This window comes from Trichomonas vaginalis, chromosome I, assembly GCF_026262505.1.
Source record: "Trichomonas vaginalis G3 chromosome I, whole genome shotgun sequence".
NCBI lineage: Eukaryota > Parabasalia > Trichomonadida > Trichomonadidae > Trichomonas > Trichomonas vaginalis.
In genome coordinates this window covers 24,137,613-24,160,626 of record NC_067203.1, presented here as the reverse complement: position 1 = coordinate 24,160,626, position 23,014 = coordinate 24,137,613, and the positions used below count along the sequence as shown (strand labels likewise).

The following is a 23,014-nucleotide window of genomic DNA, read 5'->3' as shown; positions in this document are numbered from 1 at the left end:
CTTCGAATTAAATGATATATTTTATATCATTTCGATAATAGACGAATATTGAGCGACCATCAATTTCCAAATCAATTATTCTTCATTGATTATTGGCGCTTTTCGGACTAAGTTTAAAGTTAAATGCAAAATTTCTTTTTTCAAAGAAAAATAGTTTTGAATTTTGCATCATTATTCAGTCCTAAGCGCATTAATGTATGTTTCATTACGAACTATACAGAATTATTTCCGGTAAATTCAATAATTTTTTTTTTGCAATGGGATTTCTCTTATCGATCTCCAAAATTTAGCATTAACAAGACTTAAATTTGTCCAAATGTCAAGAAGACAAACCGTTTGTTCGACGGCTTCATGTTATTTTTTCATTGAATTTTTGTAAGTCTTGCTTTCGCATTTTACTTATGTTCGCACCCTTTACAAGCGTCATTGAAGCTCATATGTGATATAAATATCCAATAATTTTGATTGTTGTCAATCAAGCAGATTACACATTAATATTTGCTTTGTTACACATTTCCTAGAGCGACCATGAGCTGTAATATGGTCTTTCACTTAATTATACGATTTCGATTTCTTATCCCTTATTAAATTGCAAATAATAGCTAACAAATTGTTTGTTTTTACTATTTTCCTTTTCTTTTTGAATTTTAAATGGACAACTCTCAAAATGATTTTGGATCTGTTTTAATTAACTTTATATTTAACTCACATAAAAGAACTCATCTATGGCCTTAATATTTGTAACTTTAATCCGAATCATTGAATAATTAAAAACATTTTTTCTCAAATTAGCTTTTTAATGCTAAAATTCTCTTATATTTTTGATTGGCAAAAGTGTGATATCAGTTAGTTAGAATATTTCACGTTAATTTCGATCAATGGTATAAAATGGGAGCACAAATCGTTCGAAACTTGGATTATTGCGATATTGTATTATAAATCAGGTCATACCCAGAGTAAAATGAATATATAACTATTAATTGGCCATCCTGAATATAAATTCATCATCGATTTTGACAATCATTTAAATTATTGGAGTATCTACTGCCATTGAAAGGATATTTCATAGGTCATGAAGAATATGACTGATAATGAAGGAATTACTGAAAAAATCATTTAGATTTCATAGAAATAGGTTAGAGAAAATCTTTGTCACTTTTTGGATTTTAATCATACGTTAAAAAATTAAATGATTGCGAGTTATGATGCTATTCTTTATGAAATGGACAAATATATAACGAAGGTAAACACTCAAATTAAGTGTATAAACCTTCTTTATCCTATATTAAAGAATCATAAAGAGCTAGAACCCCTGATATTGGGATTGAACAGAATAAATAATGCATTAAATCAATTACCAGAATCAGTAGAACTACAAGTAACTTCTCTTAAGTTCTTTAACGATCTTTTAAACAATCCAGGCCTTTATTCTTTATTAGGTAATACGGATATTTCATCATTAATTACATTTATTCTTTATTGGCAACGTGATAATGCCGATGTTAATTTAACAGCACTCGAACAAATTACGAAATTAATAAGAATTCCAAAATTAACGAAATTTTATTCCAATTCCGAATTTATTCAGAATCTTGTATACATTGCTCGAGTTAATCCGAAGTCACTTGAGCATGCAGGTCTTATTATTGAAATTTCGAAGTACATTGACCCAGAAATTAAAGAAGTTAAAGATTTATTAGCATCATTTATTCTTTACTCGAGAAATATAAAGTCGAATGAGAAGTTACAAGAAAAATTACTTGTTGTTTTTTGCCAACTTGCTACTCCAAACAATATAAATTCAATTGCATCATCCGTTATCTCCCAATTTTCAGATGTTTCATGCCAATATGAGAACAACATGACAATACTATCATATACACTTACATTACTTAATCATACATCAGAGCCAATTCCAAATTCTTTATTATTATTGACTATCAAGAAACAAAATGCGTTATTAAGCAATCCGATGAATTTACCATTATTAATTGACGTATATTCATCTAAACTTACAAACAAAACTACACCACCTGAAATTTTACCAATTGCATCTATAACTCTTGAACAGTTTTTACCAATAATTGCTGTAGCCAAGAAAGCAATTAAAGTTTGTTACAATTGTCTTTATAGTGCTGCACTTTCTTTTCCAGAATTAGTTCCAATTATTACTTCTGCAATTCAATTACACGAAGATTCAAGATCAATAGTTAGACAGGCCACTGTAGTGTTGATGTTATTATGCAGAAGCCAAGATTGTTGCGAAAACTTATCAAGTTCTACAGCAGCAATAATTTTAAATTCAGCATTGAATAAACATCAGCATGATCAGAAAACAGTAAGCATCTTATTAAATATGCTTAGTATGTGCATAAAATATTCACCAGCACAACTTGCCAGACCAGAAAAAATACAAATTATTAAATCAATTATTGAAATTTATCATGGAGATCCAGTTATTCTCAAAAACGCATTATCTGTGCTATTTACAATTGCTTCTTCCACTTATTCTGTTGAAAAATTTATAGAATTACCAAAAGAAACAAGAGAGCCATATTTTATTAGTTCAAATGTATGTAAAAAGGTAATTGATGACCATTTGAATGAATTAGATTACGTAGAACCCATTGTTCTCTTTGCAGAGCCAGTTGTTGCAAATGAATCAATATTTAATAAATCAATGAAGAGATACACAGGAGATTATGAGATACAAATATGCGGATTAGCATCAAAATTAGCTGATATGAACAATATTGTAATTGCTCTTTCTGCTTGTGGAGATAATGGAATCAGATTTGCAATTCCAACATTAGAAAAGAACGACAAACCATTATCACCACAACTTATAGAATTCTTGCTATCATTTGATAGGAATGACACCACAGAAATCTTAATCAAAGATATGAAAGCAGGAAATGAGAAAACAATGTCTTCAATATTTGAATTATGCTTTGCACAACATCTTCCTATTGCTATGTATCTTGCACAGCGTAATTTATTTAAAGTTTCTGATGCGGATGCTCAATTAATATTAACGATTTTGTCACATTCTGTCTTTAATCAAGAAATTTTAGTTGCAGCTCTTTATTTTTCATCAGATTTTGATTTACCGATGACTTCAATATCAACTCTCTTGGATGGAATGCGTAACTTCCCACAAAACAAAGATATTGTAATTCCTGCTTCACATTTCCTTGCAAGAATGGAGCCAACAGATTACATGGAACAAACATTTAATGATGCAAAAGCTGTAGGCATTTCTTCCCTCTGTTTAAGCATGTTTACTGATGATGAAGTTTGCAGTTACAATCTTTTGAAACTACTTCATTTGATATCATATTTCCCTTCACAACAAATCCAATTCAAGACATCACTTGCTATTCCAAGTATTGTTAAAGCTTCCAAATTATCTAAGCGCTGCGCAAATGAAGCATGCGAGATCTACAGCAACATTTGCGAAGATACAGATATCAGTCAGATTCTTTATACAGAAAAGGCTTATGAAATTGCTTTTGATCCATTTACACAAGCATCTTATATATTTATCTCGACATTAATGGCTAATTCTGGATTAGTGTTGACATCAGAACAATTCACAAGTGTTTATAAACATTTCTCTGGTCTTAAAAATCAGTTAAATGAAGATGAAGCAATTTGTTTGATGTCAATTTTCGAATCTTATGTGAATTCAGCTGAAAAACCTCCAAAATTAGACTTGAAGAAGTTTGTTTTAATGTTGACGGTATTTTCAAACAAGAAAAACATTGTATCATCACTCCTAAGAATCATTCCATTTACAAAAGAATTTAATCTAAGTGAACAACTTTTGTTTGCTTTGCTAGAAGTATTGAGATTGAATTTTAATGATCAATTCATCGTAACTGATACTTGCACAATCCTTCAAAACTTTTCAAAGGTGGAGAAGCATAAAAGTACATTCCAATCAGATTCAGCAACAGAACTATTATTATATATTTTAAGTATCTATCTTAGAGACGGACCAATTTGCCATACAATCTTTTCGTTGTTAAATGGAAGACCAGAAGTTTTTGGAATGGCAGCAACAGCATTGACAATGCACAATGATCCAGAAGTATTACTTCCAATTGCACAATCATTGCTTTCTAGTTCCCAAACAACAGATTGCAGTCAGCAAATGCCAAAGCTTCTAAATGCACTAAAAGCAAATGAAACTCATAGAGATATTGTTGCTTGCATTTTGCAAGTTATCTTTTTAGCAACACAAACCGAGACAGGCATAAACTACGCAGTTAAATATATACAGATGATTGCAGAAATATCTATGTCTCACATATCAATAGTTCAAGTTGCAAGATCTGCATTAGGAATCATTTCAAATGCAGCTGATGTTGAAAGCAATATTCCATCATTGCAAATTGCTGGATTATTAGTTACAGCAGCTCTTAAAACATGGGGAAGTGATCAACAAGTCGTAACTGTTGCAAGCTATATCATTGTTAAGTTTGCAAATGCAAGCAAAGGAGGAATTTTCAAACACGCAATGCCATCATTAGTTTTGTGTTTGAGAACATGCTCTGCAAAACAAGAGGAAATATGCGATGCTATTGGAGCAATGTCTCCATGGATTGGTGAATACAATGACAATGTTTCTCAAGAAGTTGTCAGAGTTTTGTTCAAGGCTAAAGATAGAGAAAATGTTCTTCAGGCAATTATGGATATATCAAAGAATAATGATATTGAAAATGCTATATTTAATAATTGCAAACCATTAATGGATCTTGCTAATGCTGCTGATACACCTGAAATAGTTTCAGCACAGATATTTGCTGTATCATCAAGAATCCATACACCAAAATTAGTACAAAGATTTGATGCTGAAATACCTTCAATAATTGAAAAGATGTCTAATTCAGGAAAAATGGCTTCAATGGCAGCAGCGCAGTTATTGGCTACTATTGCAACATTGAGACCGGATGTTATTTCTAATTATGCAACCAAAATCTATAATAACGCACCAAAAGACCCAGATGTTCAAAAATTTGTTTCTGTTATCAAAGAAAAATTGTAATTTTTATTATTTATTATGTAAAATACTTTTATACAAACAATTTATTATAATCAATAACTACATATTATAGGACATATGAATACCAATGGTTATATGATATTTGAATGATCAAATTAAGAAACTCATTTGAAATTAGAGATATACAAATAAAGTATTCTAATCATTAGACTCAAGTCTTTCTAGAATAATTTGAGCAGTCTCTGCAGATAATCTTTCAGAATGGCTTTTGGAATTTTGAAAATTGAGCCGAATTTCATGCAATTCTTCAAGAATTTCACTATTTTCAGCAACAATATTCAATATATCTTGATTTTCTGACTCTTCTGCCAATGATAGGATGTTTGAAATTGCAAGTATTGCATTATATAGAGTTCTGTGCTTTAATGAAGGGAGAATCAAAGAATAGTAATCTAAAATATTGTTTTCTAAGAGATAAGTTATCAATTCTATGTGATGATTCTGGCAAATATAAGAAATGATATTAATTGAAGTAACTCTAATTGAATATTCAGTTTCATCTTGAAAAACAGATAGAATTTTGGGAATATAGTTTTCTGAAAATAAATCTTCTCTGATTTGAATATCATGGATACATAATCCTTCAATTGCTTGCAGTATCAAGGCAAACAACGGATCGCTAATATCAACAGATTGAAATTTTTGAATAAATCCTGTTGATAAAATAATTTCTTTATCATCTGAGTAATTCACTCGTGATGAGCTTAAAACACTAGTAAAAACATCTAAGACTTCTATATTGCACGGGTCTAGCGAATTTGAAACTAGATTTAAAAAGTTTTGAGATCGTAATAGTAATCTGGCGCTATCTTTCTGTTTCTCAATAACAGTTTGTAGAAAATCAGCTGCATAATGAGCATTTTGATCGGAATTTATTAAAAAATTAATAGAATTAAGTATATATGAATCTGAGATCTGGATGTTGTGTTTAACTAATTTTCGAAGAATTTTAAACATTAAATATGAAAGTGGATGATTTTGATCTAATAAAGTTATTAAATTTTGAAAATATTTTGATGAGAAAAGATATCTTGCATTTGCTTCAGATTTAATATGATGGGAAACCAAGTTTAATAAACCAGAGTTTATCAATTGACTTGTTTCTAGGCAATTTATAAAATTTTTGAATGAAATAATGCCATAATGAATGTAGATATTCAAAATATTAAGTGAAAACAAAGCAGATACTCTATCTTGACCAGTTTGATTTATCATCATCGGTATCGAATTTTCTGATATATTCGGGATCAATTTTTTAGTAAAACAATCACTAAGAACAGCATCATACATATTAGGTGGAACAGTTTCAACTATTGTTTCAGAAAAATTAAAGGATAAGTCATCTTCATCTTGTTCGATTATATCCTGGAATGAATAATCATCATCAGGTTTACTTATTATTTGGTTTTGAAAATCATCCTTCTTTTCTGGTTGAGGATTCATTGATCAAGTCAAATGTTGAATCTAATTTGAGGACTACTTTCAAAAAATGAATCTAAAACAAGAGTTTTATTAATGTGTATTATATTACTATATCAATCGTCTATTTAAATTTAGGAAGTAGTTCGTCCAAAATATATTCCGTTCATAATTCAATTTTGAAAGCATTTAAATACTTTACACGGAATAATAATCAAATGTCAAAAACGTTATTTAATTTTCTAAAAAATGGATATGCGTGGCCCCCCGATGAAGATTTTAGTCATAATCTCTGACCCAGATTTAGACGAAAAATCTCCATGCAGATCAATTGTTGCACAATCAATCAATACACTTAAAAACAACGGACATACAATCACTGTCACAGATCTCGCTAAAGATGGATGGAATGAAGTCCTTTCTGTGAAGGATTTCACAAAAGTAAGTGATCCTATTCATATTAATATTCGTTTAGAACAACAAATTTCTCCAATTATTCCAAAGATCAAAGAAGAACAGAGCAAAGTATTAGATTGTGATTTCCTCATGATATTTGGCCCTGTCTCATGGTTTGGCTTACCATCTTACTTCTACGCTTGGTGGGATAGAGTTTTTACACATGGTTCTATGTATTCTCCAGGAACTATGTTCGGAAAAGGTGTCTTCTCAAAGAAGAGAGCCATCGTTGTTGCTACAACAACTAGTACAACAGAAATGTTTGGCCGTGAATCGATATTTGGCCGCTACGAACAAGTAATCTATCCAATTACACACGGCATGCTTCATACAGTAGGATTTAAAGTACATAGAAGTCAGCTTCTTTATCTTAAACCAAATCAACCAAATTCAGAAATTATTCGCGATTGGGATGGAAACCTTAACAATATTAACCAAAGAACATATATTGCTTTCAACAAACCATCAGATTATACTAATTACAAACTTACATCTAAGGATCCAATGAATGACTTCGATAAATTAGATCGTTTCGGAGATATGGCTGTTACTGAAAATGCTAATTAAAATTGCTTTTATAATAAAATTATTTTTTTTCCCTTCTACTTAAAATCAAAATTTCATATTTCTAAGAAATTGAGATAAAACAACAAATTAATCTAAATTACAAGATAGAATCAGAGATTAATTATTATTTCACTGTTACATTTTAATACTCCACAATAATGCGCAGTTTTGCTTTAATCAAATGGAAAATAATAAAATTTAAGGGCGGACTTACGCCCATCTGACTTTCATTCAAATTTCTGACTATCACTGTGAAGTTCCATTGAAAATTCACCTTAAACACCAGAATTGAAGGCCATTCCATAAAGGCATAAGTGTCTACTTATAGGTTATTTCTTATTGGAATACAATAATGTAATATCGTATTATCTTTCTCATTATCATATAGTTTTACTCTATATGAATAGTATATGCATACCGCTAGTAATCTTAATGAAATTTTAAAACATATTATAAAAATCACTCGAAAGAAATTAAACTTTAAATATTATTCATTTATTGCTTTCACATAAAGCAAAACTGAAGATTTTTTTGATCCATGAAAAGCTATTATCAGATACTGTCACATTATTCTCTGGTTCTTCTGTGACAACAGAAATACATGCCCCGTGAGAATTGAGAAATTCTGTCATTTGATTGTAATTTTTTTTCTGGGAATAATAAAGAGCTGTTTTGCCCATATTAGTTTCAGCATTGACATTTGCACCATTATTAATAAGCAGCATAACAAAATTTAAACAATTGGATTTGGCTGCATAATGAAGGGCAGTCCATTTATCATTGTCCACTCCATTGACATCTATTCCATGTGAAATAAAGAGCTCGGCCAACTCTTGAATATAAAACATCCCTTCCCAATGAAGGACCGTTTTCCCGTGGCTATCTTTCAGATTAATATCCGCATTATTTGATATAAGAAGTGGCACAATATGTGTATCATAATTAAACACTCCATAAAAAATTGGTGACCATCCTTCTTTATTTTGAATATTGATATCTGCCCCATGAGAAATTAGATAAAAAGATAAATATTCATTACGGTCACTTACTGCATCATGGAGAGGCGTCATGCCATTAATATCTTTTACATTGACATCAGCACTATGAGAAATAAGATATTCTATTATTTCTTGATGTTGTCCTTTTACTGCATAATGAAGTGCAGTTCTCTGTGATTCATCTTTTGCATTGATATCTGCACCACGATTAATAAGGAACTTTAATATTGATAATTGATTGTTAATTGTTGCAGAATGAAGAGCTGTCAAACCATACGTCTGTTTCGCATTTACATCTGCTCCATTGGTAATAAGATAATTCGCACATTTTAAATTATTGTTCAAAATTGCAGTATGTAAAGCTGTTTTTCCAAATATATTTTTTGCATTGATATCTGCACCATGAGAAATGAAATATTGCATAAGACTTGAAATATTGAAATAATAAGAGTTGGAAAACCATTTGGAAATATCCTTATCTCGATCCAAATATACAAAAAATGCCTGAAGGTTGTTATAATTAATACAGTCATTAATAGCAATTGGTATTTTATATTCGCACATCAAAAAAGTAACAAAATCGATATTATGAGAAATTATGGAATATTTCATGCAGCTATTATCGGGTTGTTCCACCTTCAAGCATTCATTCAAAATTTCTGGGTTTCCACTCAAAAACGAAAATCTTAGACATTGTATTGTTATTTTTGGTTTGAATTTTGTCATTAAAATCTAAAAACAATTAATAGCTCCGTGGTAACAACATAGTTCAAGTAAAGAAAATCCTTTATATGAATCAGGATATAAATCACTTACAGTAATTTATTCTCGTAAGATCCATCACTTTCAATTATTGCAATGAATGATTTATTATCATCTTCCATAATTGCTCTGTAAATTGAACCTGGCTCATGAATTTCTAATGAATACTTTTGACACTGATTGTGATAATTAATACCAAAAACCTCAGAATTGAGTTCATCGGATATATGATAATCATTAAGGATCTTTTCGAATATAAACCAATATGATTTATACGAGCCATTGTTGTATTTGGATGCACATATTATCTCGTCGAGAATCTTTTCTGGAGAACAAATTTTGGTATCAATTAATTTTCTTTTGATTTCATTGTAAAAGTTATTTATTTCTTCTTCATTGAATCTCCTTATTCTGTACAATTCACGAAATAGATTACAATAATCTTTACTTATCTCCATGAGCTCAATATACTGAATTCCTTCCATTTTTAAAAATTTTTTTCAGAGCAATTTCCTTATCATATGGTTGTTAGAATAGAAAATGGTATCTCAAACGATTCCAATCATTAATGTTAAAAATAAGAAGTGAAAAAAAGTTGTAATTTTGAGGATTATTTCAAAACACGGATCCTGATGAAACATTGCATTGAATTTATTAAACATAAGATTGTTATTTCTTTTTTCAGATTGAAAAAGAGATTTAAGTCAATTTTTAAATTTCATCATATTTTAATCTTTGATTTCATATTTCATCGACAAACATTGCAAAAAATGTTAAAAGTATAGAAACGTTACTTTATTTTATCTAAAAATAGAATTATTATTTTTTTTTAATTTAGCTAGCACTTACATAAAAGAGAGGCAATTCAATTTTTAGCTAGCTTTGAGCGTCTCTTAAGTTTAAGAAGAGACCATCTATTGTAATATATATATACACATAGACTGATGCATATACATTCATTCTTGGATATTTTGAGGCCTGAAAAGTCAATGAAAGTCTTCGTGATTTCTTTAGGAAATTAAGAAGTTTAGAAAGGCAGATTTGTGTGCATGGAGAGTTAAAAATACTAAGTTTTAAATTATATATAATAAGTACTTTAATAAATAATAATAAAAGATATTTATTGGAGTGCAGACATGAAACCGAAGTAATCGAAACCTAATTTGTTCTCCCAACGTCTCAAAACAGTAGCAATCTCATGTTTAGGCATTCCGATTGATTCCATGATGACTGCCATATCAGAAGGCTTAACTCTACCCTGCAATTCTGGGTCCTTTGCCTGGAAAGCCTCATGCAAAGAGTCAACGACATCTCTTTGTTGTCTGAGAGCGTTGATGATATTAGAAAGGTCAGAAGATGGGAACTGATCGGCATCAGCTTCCATGAATCCAAGAGAATACTCATCAGCTTCCGTAGTGATGAATGTGAAGCTGTTGATTGTTAGTGTTGCACCAATCTTGAAATCTGATGCAGCAAATGTCTTTCCTGTTGCTGGATTTGTTAATTTCGTTCTCTGGATGAATTTGCCTTCGCGGAAACCACTGTTTCTCATTGGCTTCTCGTAGACAGCAACTGTGTCGTCCATAAGGAAGAAGGCAATGACGAATCGTCTCTCGCGGTCTTGTGGAGCTGGATTGAGGAACTGTGCAGAGAATCTGAGAACTTTGCCATCGTTGTTGAGGAGTTTGATTGTATCTTTCTTCGGTGGCTTTGGATGTAATGATGTGCAATAGCCGGCGGAGTCTTCTGGATCGCCCCAGCCGTTGTATTCTGCAATGACGCGCTTCGATTTATCCATTTCGGCCTGGGCTTCGTCATCGCTATCACTATCGTTGATAGCAGAGGTCCAGTCGTGGATACCGTACTTGTCGTCGAGGTAATTGCGTGTAAATGGATCTGCATCGTAGATAAAGAATCTGCGGTTGTAAACTTCGATTGTTTGTCCGACGTAGAAGTCTTGTTCTTGGTACGGCTGCTTTGTTTGTGGGTTGATAAGCTTGGATTTCTTGAGGAAATTGGCAACGTTGTCGCGGCCAGAGTTTGGTGGAAGAACTTGTCTGATTTCGATACTGCCATCGACAAGGAAGTAAACAAGAACGAAATTACGTTTCTCACCGAACATTGAACCTGTATCGTCCCATGTGCAGTAGAATCTAAGAACTTTGCCATCGTATTCGAGGAAGCGCTTGAGATTCTGCTTATCTGCATTAACACGAGAAACACGAATTGGGCGCTCTGTAAGTTTCCTCTTGACAGTGAAAATGTCATCTGGAGCCTTCTCGAACTCGCCGAGTTGCAAGTCGTGCTCCTGGAAGTATCTTTCTGTGAATTCATCGCAAGCGTAGATATGGTATGTGATTCCATAAATTTCATAGTTTTGGCCAACATTAAAGTCAGCTGCAACGTATTGGTCGCCAAACTGTGGAGCATCTGGCTTGAGAGCGCGCATTCTTTTAAGCAAAACACCTTGATCGATTCCAGAATTGCGTTGTTTTTGTTCTTCAATCATGATTGTGTTATCTTCCAAGTAAGCATAGATTCTGACATAGCGAATTCTTGATGTTTCGTCGTTTGATTCTGTAACTTCTTCGCGGAAGTAAGCGTAAAATCTTAAAACACCAGGTGGAACCATGGCTGTTGGCAATGGATTATCTGCAAATGTTTGTTGTGCCTTAATATTTCCTGTTGATGTAAGCATTGGCTCTGTATACCTGATTTTTGTGGAGTGCTCGTTGATATGTTTTTCAACGTGTTCAACTGTTGGAGGCCTTGGCAGCATATAACCGTACTGAATCTTGTTGTGTTGAGGTCTAAGCATTGCATAGCTTCGAGGATCTCTAAAATTTAAGCCAGGAAGGTTTGGAATATCGCTGCTCATTCTATAACGGTTTTTAGGTATCTAAAAAAAAACTAATAACGTACAAAAATTATTTCATTCATTTCTTATTTCATATCAAATATACATAAGTCATCAATATCAAACAAACTCTTAAATCGTTTCATTACTCATATAATATTTTTTCATAAAAATTATATCATGCTTATTACTAATATTATCACAAACAATATGTAAAAAAAGGAAATTCAAAACCATATTTAAGATTAACAATATCAAATTAAAGCAATCAAATCAAAAATTTTTTATTGAAGAATTAATATCAAGAAATTAGGATGATATTTTCTTGTAAACAGGAAAAATAAACGCTTCAAATTATTAAAATGATCGAAAAATTAATTAAGAGAAATTTTTTATATACTATGGATATTTGATCATGATTACCATCCTTCACCGAGAACATCACGTCCCATTTCTTCCTTAGGACTGACATATCTGTAGAATCTTTCACGCTTCTTAAGGCGCTCTACTTGATCCTTTGTAAGATCGAAATCTAAGTGATTGTTCTTGTAAATTCTTTCTGGCGTAACTAACTTGGCAAGTAAGGCTGCTCCTGGTTCAATCGAGAGCAAAAATCTTAATTCAACTTCACTAACAGTTCTTCCAGTTTCCTTGGCGATTCTTACAAGTTCTTCATCTTCAAGAAAGATTGGAGCACCTGGTTTCTTGAGATCAGCTGTGCCAAGTGTTGAATAACCTGTAATAAGAATTCCATTTTTGTGGCAATAGTTGCGGAGAGCACTCTGTTGCATGTAAAGATGGAATTCGATCTGATTTGTATAAGGAGTAAGTTTGCAATCTGAGTATTTGAGTCTCTCAAGTTGGTTTACAGTGAAATTGGAAACGCCAATTCTCTTGACAAGTCCCTTTTCAACAAGCTTTTCCATTTCTTTCCATGTATCAATAATGGAAACAGTATCATCCCACTGCAATTTGCCGTCAATGAGAGGGAATTTATCGCCTCCTGGCTCTGTAGCCATGAAAGCACACGGGTAGTGCATTAAGTATAAATCCAAGTAGTCGAGCTTGAGATCTTCAAGTGTCTTACGGCAAGTTGCTTCGACATGATCTGGTCTATGCTGAGTGTTCCATAATTTGGAGGTAATCCAAACGTTTTCACGCTTAATTCCAGCCTTCCAGCATTGCTCTAATGCCTGACCAACGATATCTTCGTTTCCATAAGCTCCTGCACAATCAATATGGACGTATCCAGCTTCTTTGATGGCATATACAATTGCATTGACAAGATCTTCTGATCTGGGTGACTTCCATGTTCCAAGACCGATTGTTGGAATGCGATTCATTAAAAATGAGATGATTTGAATTCTCTCAAATTTGAATGATGATCAACAAAATTTTTGAGAGGTTGAATCAAATGGTTTTATCGTAATTGAATATTAAAAAGATATTTACGGTAGAATTAGAATAGCCTTTTTTGTATTCATTCAATAAATATTCAATTTTTTCAACACTCGTGTTACAATTTTTCTGACCATATTTTCACTAGTTTATCTTGAAAAATTGATGGGTAAGCAAATTTCATGCTTCGTTATTCAATACAGTGAGTTGTTTCATAAAATCTAGAATTTTATAATTTTTTTTACTCCTTGAATCAAAACAACCCACACAGCCAATATAATTCAGCAATACTATTGGTCTAATGACGTTCTTTGTTCAAAATGTCCGATGAAGAATTAGATTCGTTTGTTAGACTAGAAAAAGAACTTGCTAAGGAAGTGTCGCTTACTGATTCTAGCAATAGTGATGATTCTGCCTCGTCTGATTTTGAAAATCCTCAAGAATTTAAGCAAGAATATGCCGAAATATTAAAATCAATTGATCAAAAAACACGATTATTAGAAAAAGCAGCATCAAAAATAGCTCGAGATAATAAAAATTTGAAAATTCAACGAGAAGAGCTCGCAAAAGAAAAAGTATTATTCGAAAGTGAAAAATTACTCACGAACGTTGATATTGATGAGCAGTTTGGCAAGCTTTCAAACAAATACAATAGCTTACAAGAAAAATATACGAGTTTGCAAAAGAAATTCAGCACAGAAAAACAAGAATGGGAATCAGAAAGGAAAGAACTTTTGAAGAAGATTGAAGAGCAAAACAGTATAATACAATCACTAAAAGAGCAACAATTATCTCCAATTAAGAAGCAAAACTCTCCAAAAAGAAATTCACCGCAAAAAATACCATCTGTTGTTGAAATTCAGCTAGATGAATCAGATGACGTAATAGAAGAAGTACATCCAGTCGTATCTACAGAAGTTCCAGCTAATAATAGCAAATCAAATCACTCAATAATTGTCGACCAAGATTCTTTTGATTCATTACCAGAACCAACAGGTGGAATCATTATAAATATGTCTCCAGCATCCACACCAAAGAAATCCCAGTTTACTCTAAATCATGATGATTATCCATTAAATTTTCAACCAAGACCAATAAATATTATCAAAAAAGTCGTCAGAAAAGATAAAAAGAAGGCTATTCAGTTCGATGATGGAACAAATGGAATATTATTTACTAACAATTCGCTGAAAATTGTGAAAAACGATTGTATATTCATTTATTATCCAAATGGAGACATTTCACAACAATTCCCAGATGGAACAATTGGATATAAATATAAAGATAAGAATACAATTGAGTTAAATCTCGCAGACGGCTCAGTTTTCTACGAATTTCCAAATGGGCAAAAGGAAAAGCATCTTCCAAATGGAGATAAATATATACAGTTCCCAGGTTGTCCATGCAAGCTTGTAAAACCAAATGGAGAATCAATTATTATGTAATATTTTTATTTTTTTTAAACATGCATTGTTTGTTTCATCAAATAAGACATTTTTATTCATAGCTGTCATTTGATTTAAATATTTTCTCAATTATCTTGGCACGCTAAATTAGTTCATTAAATGTTAGAGTATCAGGAGCTTTGCATTCATATAGTGAATACATTTGTGATAGCAATGCTCATACATACGCAAATATAACAAATTGACTACTGAAACAGATAATTTTTGATCTCTTTTGGGAAATTTCCAACGATTATTTTCATTTCAATGTTTTTGTTTTTTATTTTATCTTCAACATATTCAAGGAAAGATGAAACAGTGACACCCATTCCTGATAGTGATAGTAATGAGACAACTGAATCTCATAATATTACTAAAGAGAATGTTGAATTTTATGTTCAATTTATGAGACCACATGAAGGACCATCTGATGGTGGTTTTCAGATTGCTGTTCAGTTTGATCCAGAGGAAAAAGGTCCAATATATATTAGATTTGATAAATTAATAGTGAAAACTCATCATGAACGAAATGGATTGTTTTCATGTTGGTCACCCGAGCACGAACCAAGAAATGTAACTGTTGATGCATCAAGAGATAAATTTCATTGGATTAATGCCGGATATATAATTTATCACAAAGATTATACATATCAAAAGGCAGTTATGATTGTTATATTAGTTGTGTTAGGGTTAATCGGATATCCATATTTAAGAAAACTCTATCTTAGAAAATATAAGAGAAGAAGAAGTGATTTTGCAGAAGATGAAACGCCATTGAACGAGAATGATAAAAATCACAAATTTGTTTAGTTAACAAACCTTATAAGACAAAATTATTCACAAAAATTTCAGAATATCTGGATTTTATTCGGAAATCTAATGTTAGAAGTGCATTTATATCTTATGATACATAGTCGTGCACAAATAAAATTCATTGCATCCAAAATTTTTGAAGAATTTAAGATTTGCAATTATTGACTAACAGAAAGAAACATGATATGCTTGTCTTATCAAAAGCACCTTTTAGAAAATAAAAAAAAATCTATTAATTAAATATATCCCTTTATCTATATTCAAAGAATCAATCGATTCAGTATGATTGGCAAAAAATCTTGAATAATACAGGTATCTTGATTAAAATTCTATTGCCATCGACCTTTACACTGTTAAATTTCATAATTTATTTCCAAAATTTTTGTGGTGGTTGTTTTCCGCATGATTAACATAGTATTTTTTCTTTTAATGAATTTAATGGGTATTTTATATGGTAAAATACAAATTTGGCATTTTTTAAAATTATTCAGGTGGGATCAAGACATTTATCCAAACATATACAGTGAAATGCGAAGTAAATATGAATACTACATTGATTCATATAATAAATGATATCAGCTGAAAACAGAAACAGAGAAATTATGAATAATTCCAAAGAAAGACTCATCACATTCACTGAAAGAAATGGATTTGATAAAAATCAAACACTTGAAAGCGATTTATATCCATATACTAAGAAAGAATATGTCTGTTTCCATGGAGCAGTTGATTATTTCAAGTTATTATGAACAAAATTCAGCTCAGAAATATCTCATAATATCTAGAATTTTCATTTCTAGGAAGAAACAAAGAGATTATGAGTAAATGCTTGTAATATCAGAAACCAAATGGAAAATGCATGGAATATGCAATTATTTCACACAACATTGATTTTGATACATTCGTAATGAATGAATACAATATAGAGATCGATTTGAAAATTTGTGGACTTTACAATAATTTTGAATCCTTTTTAGCTTATTTCGATCAAATTAAGGATGTAAGCAAATGCTATGCTAATTCACAGATTTTTTAATATTCTATCCCTTATCAATGAAAAAATAGAGATGAAGAAACCGCACTTCATTATGCAGCATGGAATAATAGTATAGAAACTGCAAAAGTTCTTATTTTGCATGGTGTGGATGTCAATGAAAAAAATAAAGATGGTGATACCGCATTTCATTTTACAACACGTGAAAATTCTTTAAAAATCCATTGTTTGCTTAATAATTTGAAATAATCCAAAAATTGTTTATTTCTTGATCGATTGGATATTGAAGAAGTCGTCAGATCTTCAATTCTCATAGTTCGTTGATAAAGTGCCTATTATCATCTCCAAAATATATTTTCATTCGTTTTATGATATGAAATTATCTCATCAACTTAAATAATAAAATTTAATAAATTAAACAAAGCTTTATTCAATCATATTTTGAATAAGCAAATATGTCTTTTTAACTTTCTATTTAATAATAGAAAAATTTCTTTCCCGCCGCATATTTCTTTCTAATAACTAATGTCTTGAACCACTTATCTTTGAAACATGAGAAACAGATCGACTTGATCTCAATCCTGACGAAGTAAGTAATGTTGGACGTGAATGATTTTGAGTTATTCTTCTGCTTGAATTTAATGGAGTTTTTGGAGCATTTGCTGCTAATTTCTTTGTTTCTACTTTAGGAACATCAGTATGATTTTCATGAGGATGAGCTAAGATTGCTGGTTTATTCATTTCTCTTATATCATTTTCTGCAGATCTGAATGCTGTTGTGTCAATTGATTTTCTTGATCTTGAAATCTTTATTGGCTTAGGAGGTTCTCTAATTCCTATTGCATTATCATCATTTGCAATAGTTTCCATTGGTTTCTGGACAATTGTTGGTACATTTTCTTCATTAACTTCTGGTTCTTTTTCATCGATTCTTGGTACATTTTCTTCAATTTTTGGTTTAATTTGTTTAGTTTTATCCATTCTTTTTGAGAAAATATAGAAGATATGGAAGTCTCTATCATTTGTTACCCATGAGATTCCAAAGCTATCATAATCTCCAAGAGCATCATTTCTGAACTGATCTTCATTATCCCATACAGAACAGTAGTTCTTTACTGCTTGCAAATCTCCTTCTTTATGTATGAATCCTGTTTTGAACTTCTCAACATTCTTTCCGATGGACATTTCAACTACGTTTTGTGCCGAGAGATTATTATTTTTAACATTCATTTTTAATTGTTTCAAGGAAAGATCTTGTAATGATTTTGACCATTCAATCTTTGGACAATTAGATAATTTTCTTAATTTATCAATTGAATTAATATATGTTTGAATAATTGTAGTTTTGATAAACTCCTTTGGATTCATATTTGCTAAAATTAAGATTATTATATAATGATTTTGCTTTTTTGATAAAGTGATTCCAAAATGAGAATATTTACAATCTAGTAAACCAACAACTTCTTTATCATTTCTTATGAATCTGCAAAAATCAGTTAAATTGAATTTTTCGGATTCTCCTGACTTAATCCAAACAAATGGTTCTTTATATTGAATATTATTTCGAAACCATTTACGAATGGAATTCTTAGTCTCGTCGATATTGAATTCAGTTGGATTTTTGATGTGATTCGTAGCCAATGCATTCAGAACCGACTTATTAACAATTTCACTTTGACTTCTCACTCTAAAGGTGTTGAGGAATGAAGTGACTTTTGCTATAACATCATCATTTCCCATGACAATATTAATTTAATTGTTTTTTTTTCCAACGAAGTAGCAATTTTTTGAGAAATTTTTCTGACTATTTTTCTATAACAAAATTTCGTTCATATTTGGTAACTTGGGTCGTATAAAATTTTTGCGAACGGTATCGTAAATATAATGTCTGGTTATTGGATCCAAGTAATGCGTTTATCACTTATATTTTCCGCATCTCCATTGTGATCCCAATATTTTTGATCTGACATTAAAGTCGATCAATTTCAAATAATATTGTATAGAAATTTAAATAATTATTGATGTGTTGTTCTAAATAATTTTTGAAAGATCAATGTCACTTTTCTAATTTTGAGCGATTTCTCAATTTATGGGATAATTTATGTGGATCTATCTCGGAATATAAGATGTTTGAGGTGAAATATCCTTCAGATATATGCATCCATATGAATTTATATTAATATATCTATAAACGAGAGCTTTAAATGAATTATCCATTATTTGTCATGCTGTGATCATTTTTTGTAAATAACCAAATCTATAGAATATTAATTTTTTTATTCATGAATAAATTTCAAAGCAATTACCGAAAGAATAATAATAATGACCGATAAGATAGAAACAAAGGCCAAGAGAACAATATGAATTGTAGAATTAAATCCATTGACTTCCAAGAATGGAAGAGATTGATTGACATTTTCATAAGTAGTTGCATCTGTAATTTGCTCATAAATATGCAAGAATGTCGGTCCAAGATATAAACGATTATCCAATTTATAAGTTGGTTCATACTCTCCTTCCTTCGCATATCTATCAACATTATTAACATCGCTAATATCCATGGAACAATCCTCCTTTGTTCCTGGAGCATATGATGCTGTGGTTATACATAAGTTGAATAATCTATCAATTTTTAAGAATCGACCATCTGATTTATCTGAATTTACAACAATTCTATAATATTTTGAATTTATAAGTGTATCAGCACTAATTGCTTTGACAGTTTCCAGTATTTCATATAAACTTCCTTTTTCGCTTAAGAAAAACATCAATCCTCCTGTTTTGTTCATAAAGCAGTTGTTTTCAATGTAATATACTGGATGTCCCCCTTCACTGAATTTAAAGTTTATATTATATGAATTTTTGAAACTTGTTCTATTAATATGTCTCAGTGAATTCGGAATTAAAATTTCAGAAAGACCGACATTTTCAAATGTACAATCACATATTTTCATAATTTTGTCATTGAAAATAAAGCTTGTAAGTGAAGTACAGTTTGCAAAAGCATAATCATCTATGATCTTCAAGTTCGGAGGACAATTGAATTCAACAATTTTTGAACACATAAATGCTTCCATGCTAATCAATTTCAGATTATCTCCTAAATGTAAATCAATTCTGCTTTGGCCGCATTTCTTAAAACATAATGGAGGAATTATAAGTAACTGTGAAAGATCAACGTCAACAAGTGAGTTGCATTCTTCGAAACAACTTTCATTAACAATACGTAGTTGATTATTGAAATCAAGTCTTTGAAAACTGGCGCACCCGTGGAAACAATGTGAACCCAATGTATTAATAATAACATTATCAGGAAGCTTGATTGATGTTAAATTAGTGCAGAATGCAAAACAACCATCTGGGAAAATATTCGTTTTGTTATTAATTACTATGGTTTTAACACTTGTGCAATATGAAAACATACCTGGTGTCAATTTGACATTTGAATCGACTATGATTTTCTCCAAATTATTTGTAAAAGCAAATGCATAATAATTAATGAATTTCACATAATCAGGGATAGTAAATTCTTTGGCTTCCAATCCTGCAGGATATGCATATAGTGTTTCTCGATTTGAAGTGTAGATGACTTTGTCAATTGATACGAAATTATCATTATTAACAATTACAAATTCTTTCAAATTTGGATTATTATAATATGAAGGATTAAATTTAGTGACTTTCTGTGTAATTGTTACCTTCTCGCAATATGGTACATGGCAGTAAATAAATCCATCATAGACTAAGTAAATGTCATCTATTGGTCTCCAGAATTCGTCCCTTCTCTCATAAATATTTGAATTAATTATGAGTTCTTTGATTTTTGATTTATAAAATGTTTTCATACCGATACTATCTACTTTTTCTAAGTTTATATATGTTAAATTTGTTTGGGAGAATGCATAATCATTTATTACCTTAATTGAACTACATAAAGTTACTTCTGTTAAACTTTCACACTTGTAGAATGCATGAGAATTTATACCTTCAATTTTTGAATCTTCTAAGAATGTGACTTTTCTTAAGTATTTACATGCTGTAAATTTTGGAATTCTTGCTGCATTAATTGTTAATTCAGTAATGGACGTATGTTCTAAAGGAGAATGCTTATCTGAAAATGTTGATATTTCTGGAAACTTCAAATTGTCATTCCAGATGTTTATATCAATCAATGGACATAGTTCAAAACAGCTTTGCTCAACAAACATTTCATGGTCTCCCCAACCAATAATGGTTTTCAGTTTCGGACAGTTAAAGAAACTATTTCTTCCAATTTTTGTGCACATTGAAAGATCAACAGTTTCGATTTCTGGAAGGTCACCAACATATAAAATGTTTCCGATATTGCTTGGTAACTTCTTAAGATTGGGAAAGCCTGCAATATGAATGTAAAGTTTGGCAGTTAAATCATCTGGTATTATTATTTCAGAAAAATTAAAATCGTTCAGATATATATAATTTGAATCACTTGTGTATTCAATTGTTTGAAGATCAGGGAAAAGTCGACTTCCATCTAATGGAGAACGGCTAAAATCGTAGTCTTCATAGCTATATAATATTAATCTTTTAAGTGGTAACTGTTGAATTGATGAACTGTGTAATATTCGTGAGTTTGCAATAATCTCCTCCAGAGGAACTGATAATAATGTTGAACTGGGCATATAGTAATTTGAACGGTAATCATATTCAAATGTTTTAAGTGATGTGCAATAACCAAACGCATAATCACCAAAACTACTACAATCTGAAACAAAAGAGGTAAGTTTGACACAATTATAAAATGCATAATAGGGAAGTGATTTAAAATTTTTTGGTAAATTTACTTCAATCAAAGAAGTATTAGAGAAACATGCATCATCTAGGGATTGAATGCTTTGCAAATTCACTGATTCAAGATTAATACAATTGCAAAATGCATTTCTATTAATATAATTTATATGATCAAGATTGATTTGAGAAATGGAAGAGTTAGAAAATGCATTTTCAGATATTTCCGTAACACCCTGAGATAATATAACAGTTTGTATGTTTTGATTGTTTGCAAATGCATCTCTAGGAATAGAATTTATTTGATCTGAGAGAATTTCTAGGGAATTAATACTTTTTAATCCTTCAAATATTGGCAAAGATTGCATTGTATTACCGATAATAAGCTTTGTAATGCCTTCGGACTTAATTCTGGATGAGATTGTTTCTAAATCATCAGTATTTTCAATTGTGATTGATTTCTGTGCTTCCATATTATAGACAATTTCTTTACTTATCAATGAATATAGCATAACTCGATTTAACATGTCTTTTGTTTAGTATTTCAGAAAATTTTTAAAATAATAAATCATGACTTTTCAGAGGATTGAGAATTTCTTAATCTTCTGAAAATATCCCAGTGATTTTGTGCGATAAAGCTTATTTGGTATATATAAATATTTGTGTATGAATCATTCTATCTCAGAAAATTCAAAGAACGTAGAATCCATGACACCTAAAATCCATAATTTATTTCCACACTTGACAAAAGTCATCTATAATCATTGTATTTAAGAAATACAGCCTGTCTGAACCGATAGGAAATTCATATTTTCATAAAAATCAACTAAAAATATAAAATTTGAGCATAAAATGTACAAGAGAATAATATGAATATAAAACCTTAAAAAATTTCACTTTTCACAAACTGAAATGTCGTTGAGTCCTTTGAGGGCATTAAATATAATCTATTATCCGGCAATAGTATGATTTTCATATTAGATCGAATTTTTATGGGCATTACATTGTAAAATTAAATTGAATTCTTTACAAAATCTTCACTCTCTAATCTCAATAATATTACAAATAAATAAACAAAATATACTAATATTCCCTTAAAATCTAACCGCTTATCCTTTCAATTTTCGATATTTTTAGCCTGCTAATTTTTGAATATTGAAAAATTCAAATAAACTTGAACAAAGAGCAATCGTTTTATTACCTACAGTTTATTAGTACCGCGTAAAGTTGAATTATGGGATTCTAAGTTCAATTTTGAGATAAAGCTGAAATTTCATAGTCAATGATTGAATGAAATCATCTTTTGAATAGATACTCAAAAATTAAAAGATGCACTTTCAGCATTAAATATATTTTTCCCAACATTGCTGAATGGATGAAAAACGAAAAAATTCAATAACAATTTCTATTTGAGTTAAGTTTTGAATCCAAAAATAAAGGATTTATCCAATTCTTATAATCTTTTTGAGC

The 23,014-nt window shown here is 30.6% G+C and overlaps 9 protein-coding genes across 9 annotated transcripts, besides 1 other annotated feature; 3 read left to right on the top strand and 6 right to left on the bottom strand.

Moving 5' to 3' along the window:
• Positions 1–831: 831 nt before the first annotated feature.
• TVAGG3_1041540 (armadillo (ARM) repeat-containing protein family) lies at positions 832–5,055 on the top strand (the record flags this gene model as incomplete). The annotated part of the gene is made up of 1 exon (XM_001328712.1): positions 1,190–5,050. One exon carries the CDS (start codon positions 1,190–1,192, stop codon positions 5,048–5,050), a length of 3,861 nt encoding a protein of 1,286 aa, XP_001328747.1.
• Positions 5,056–6,631: 1,576 nt separating this feature from the next.
• TVAGG3_1041530 (NAD(P)H dehydrogenase (quinone) protein) lies at positions 6,632–7,546 on the top strand (the record flags this gene model as incomplete). Its single annotated transcript, XM_001328713.1, has 1 exon — positions 6,737–7,510. The coding sequence occupies one exon, from the start codon at positions 6,737–6,739 to the stop codon at positions 7,508–7,510; it is 774 nt and encodes a 257-aa protein (XP_001328748.1).
• A 162-nt stretch (positions 7,547–7,708) lies between these two features.
• Positions 7,709–7,827: a mobile genetic element.
• A 149-nt stretch (positions 7,828–7,976) lies between these two features.
• Positions 7,977–9,072, bottom strand: TVAGG3_1041510 (the record flags this gene model as incomplete). Its single annotated transcript, XM_001328714.1, has 1 exon — positions 8,002–9,072. The coding sequence occupies one exon, from the start codon at positions 9,070–9,072 to the stop codon at positions 8,002–8,004; it is 1,071 nt and encodes a 356-aa protein (XP_001328749.1).
• Positions 9,073–9,320: 248 nt separating this feature from the next.
• Positions 9,321–9,755, bottom strand: TVAGG3_1041500 (proteasome regulatory particle assembly; the record flags this gene model as incomplete). Its single annotated transcript, XM_001328715.1, has 1 exon — positions 9,321–9,755. One exon carries the CDS (start codon positions 9,753–9,755, stop codon positions 9,321–9,323), a length of 435 nt encoding a protein of 144 aa, XP_001328750.1.
• Positions 9,756–10,063: 308 nt separating this feature from the next.
• TVAGG3_1041490 (EF-Hand domain C-terminal containing protein family) lies at positions 10,064–12,158 on the bottom strand (the record flags this gene model as incomplete). Its single annotated transcript, XM_001328716.2, has 1 exon — positions 10,391–12,148. One exon carries the CDS (start codon positions 12,146–12,148, stop codon positions 10,391–10,393), a length of 1,758 nt encoding a protein of 585 aa, XP_001328751.1.
• Positions 12,159–12,494: 336 nt separating this feature from the next.
• Positions 12,495–13,470, bottom strand: TVAGG3_1041480 (oxidoreductase protein; the record flags this gene model as incomplete). Its single annotated transcript, XM_001328717.1, has 1 exon — positions 12,547–13,470. The coding sequence occupies one exon, from the start codon at positions 13,468–13,470 to the stop codon at positions 12,547–12,549; it is 924 nt and encodes a 307-aa protein (XP_001328752.1).
• Positions 13,471–13,551: 81 nt separating this feature from the next.
• TVAGG3_1041470 (centromere protein J family) lies at positions 13,552–15,002 on the top strand (the record flags this gene model as incomplete). The annotated part of the gene is made up of 1 exon (XM_001328718.1): positions 13,846–14,970. One exon carries the CDS (start codon positions 13,846–13,848, stop codon positions 14,968–14,970), a length of 1,125 nt encoding a protein of 374 aa, XP_001328753.1.
• Positions 15,003–17,299: 2,297 nt separating this feature from the next.
• On the bottom strand, positions 17,300–18,517 carry TVAGG3_1041460 (uncharacterized protein; the record flags this gene model as incomplete). The annotated part of the gene is made up of 1 exon (XM_001328719.1): positions 17,300–18,517. The coding sequence occupies one exon, from the start codon at positions 18,515–18,517 to the stop codon at positions 17,300–17,302; it is 1,218 nt and encodes a 405-aa protein (XP_001328754.1).
• Positions 18,518–19,053: 536 nt separating this feature from the next.
• Positions 19,054–22,017, bottom strand: TVAGG3_1041450 (surface antigen family; the record flags this gene model as incomplete). Its single annotated transcript, XM_001328720.1, has 1 exon — positions 19,054–22,017. The coding sequence occupies one exon, from the start codon at positions 22,015–22,017 to the stop codon at positions 19,054–19,056; it is 2,964 nt and encodes a 987-aa protein (XP_001328755.1).
• Positions 22,018–23,014: the final 997 nt, after the last annotated feature.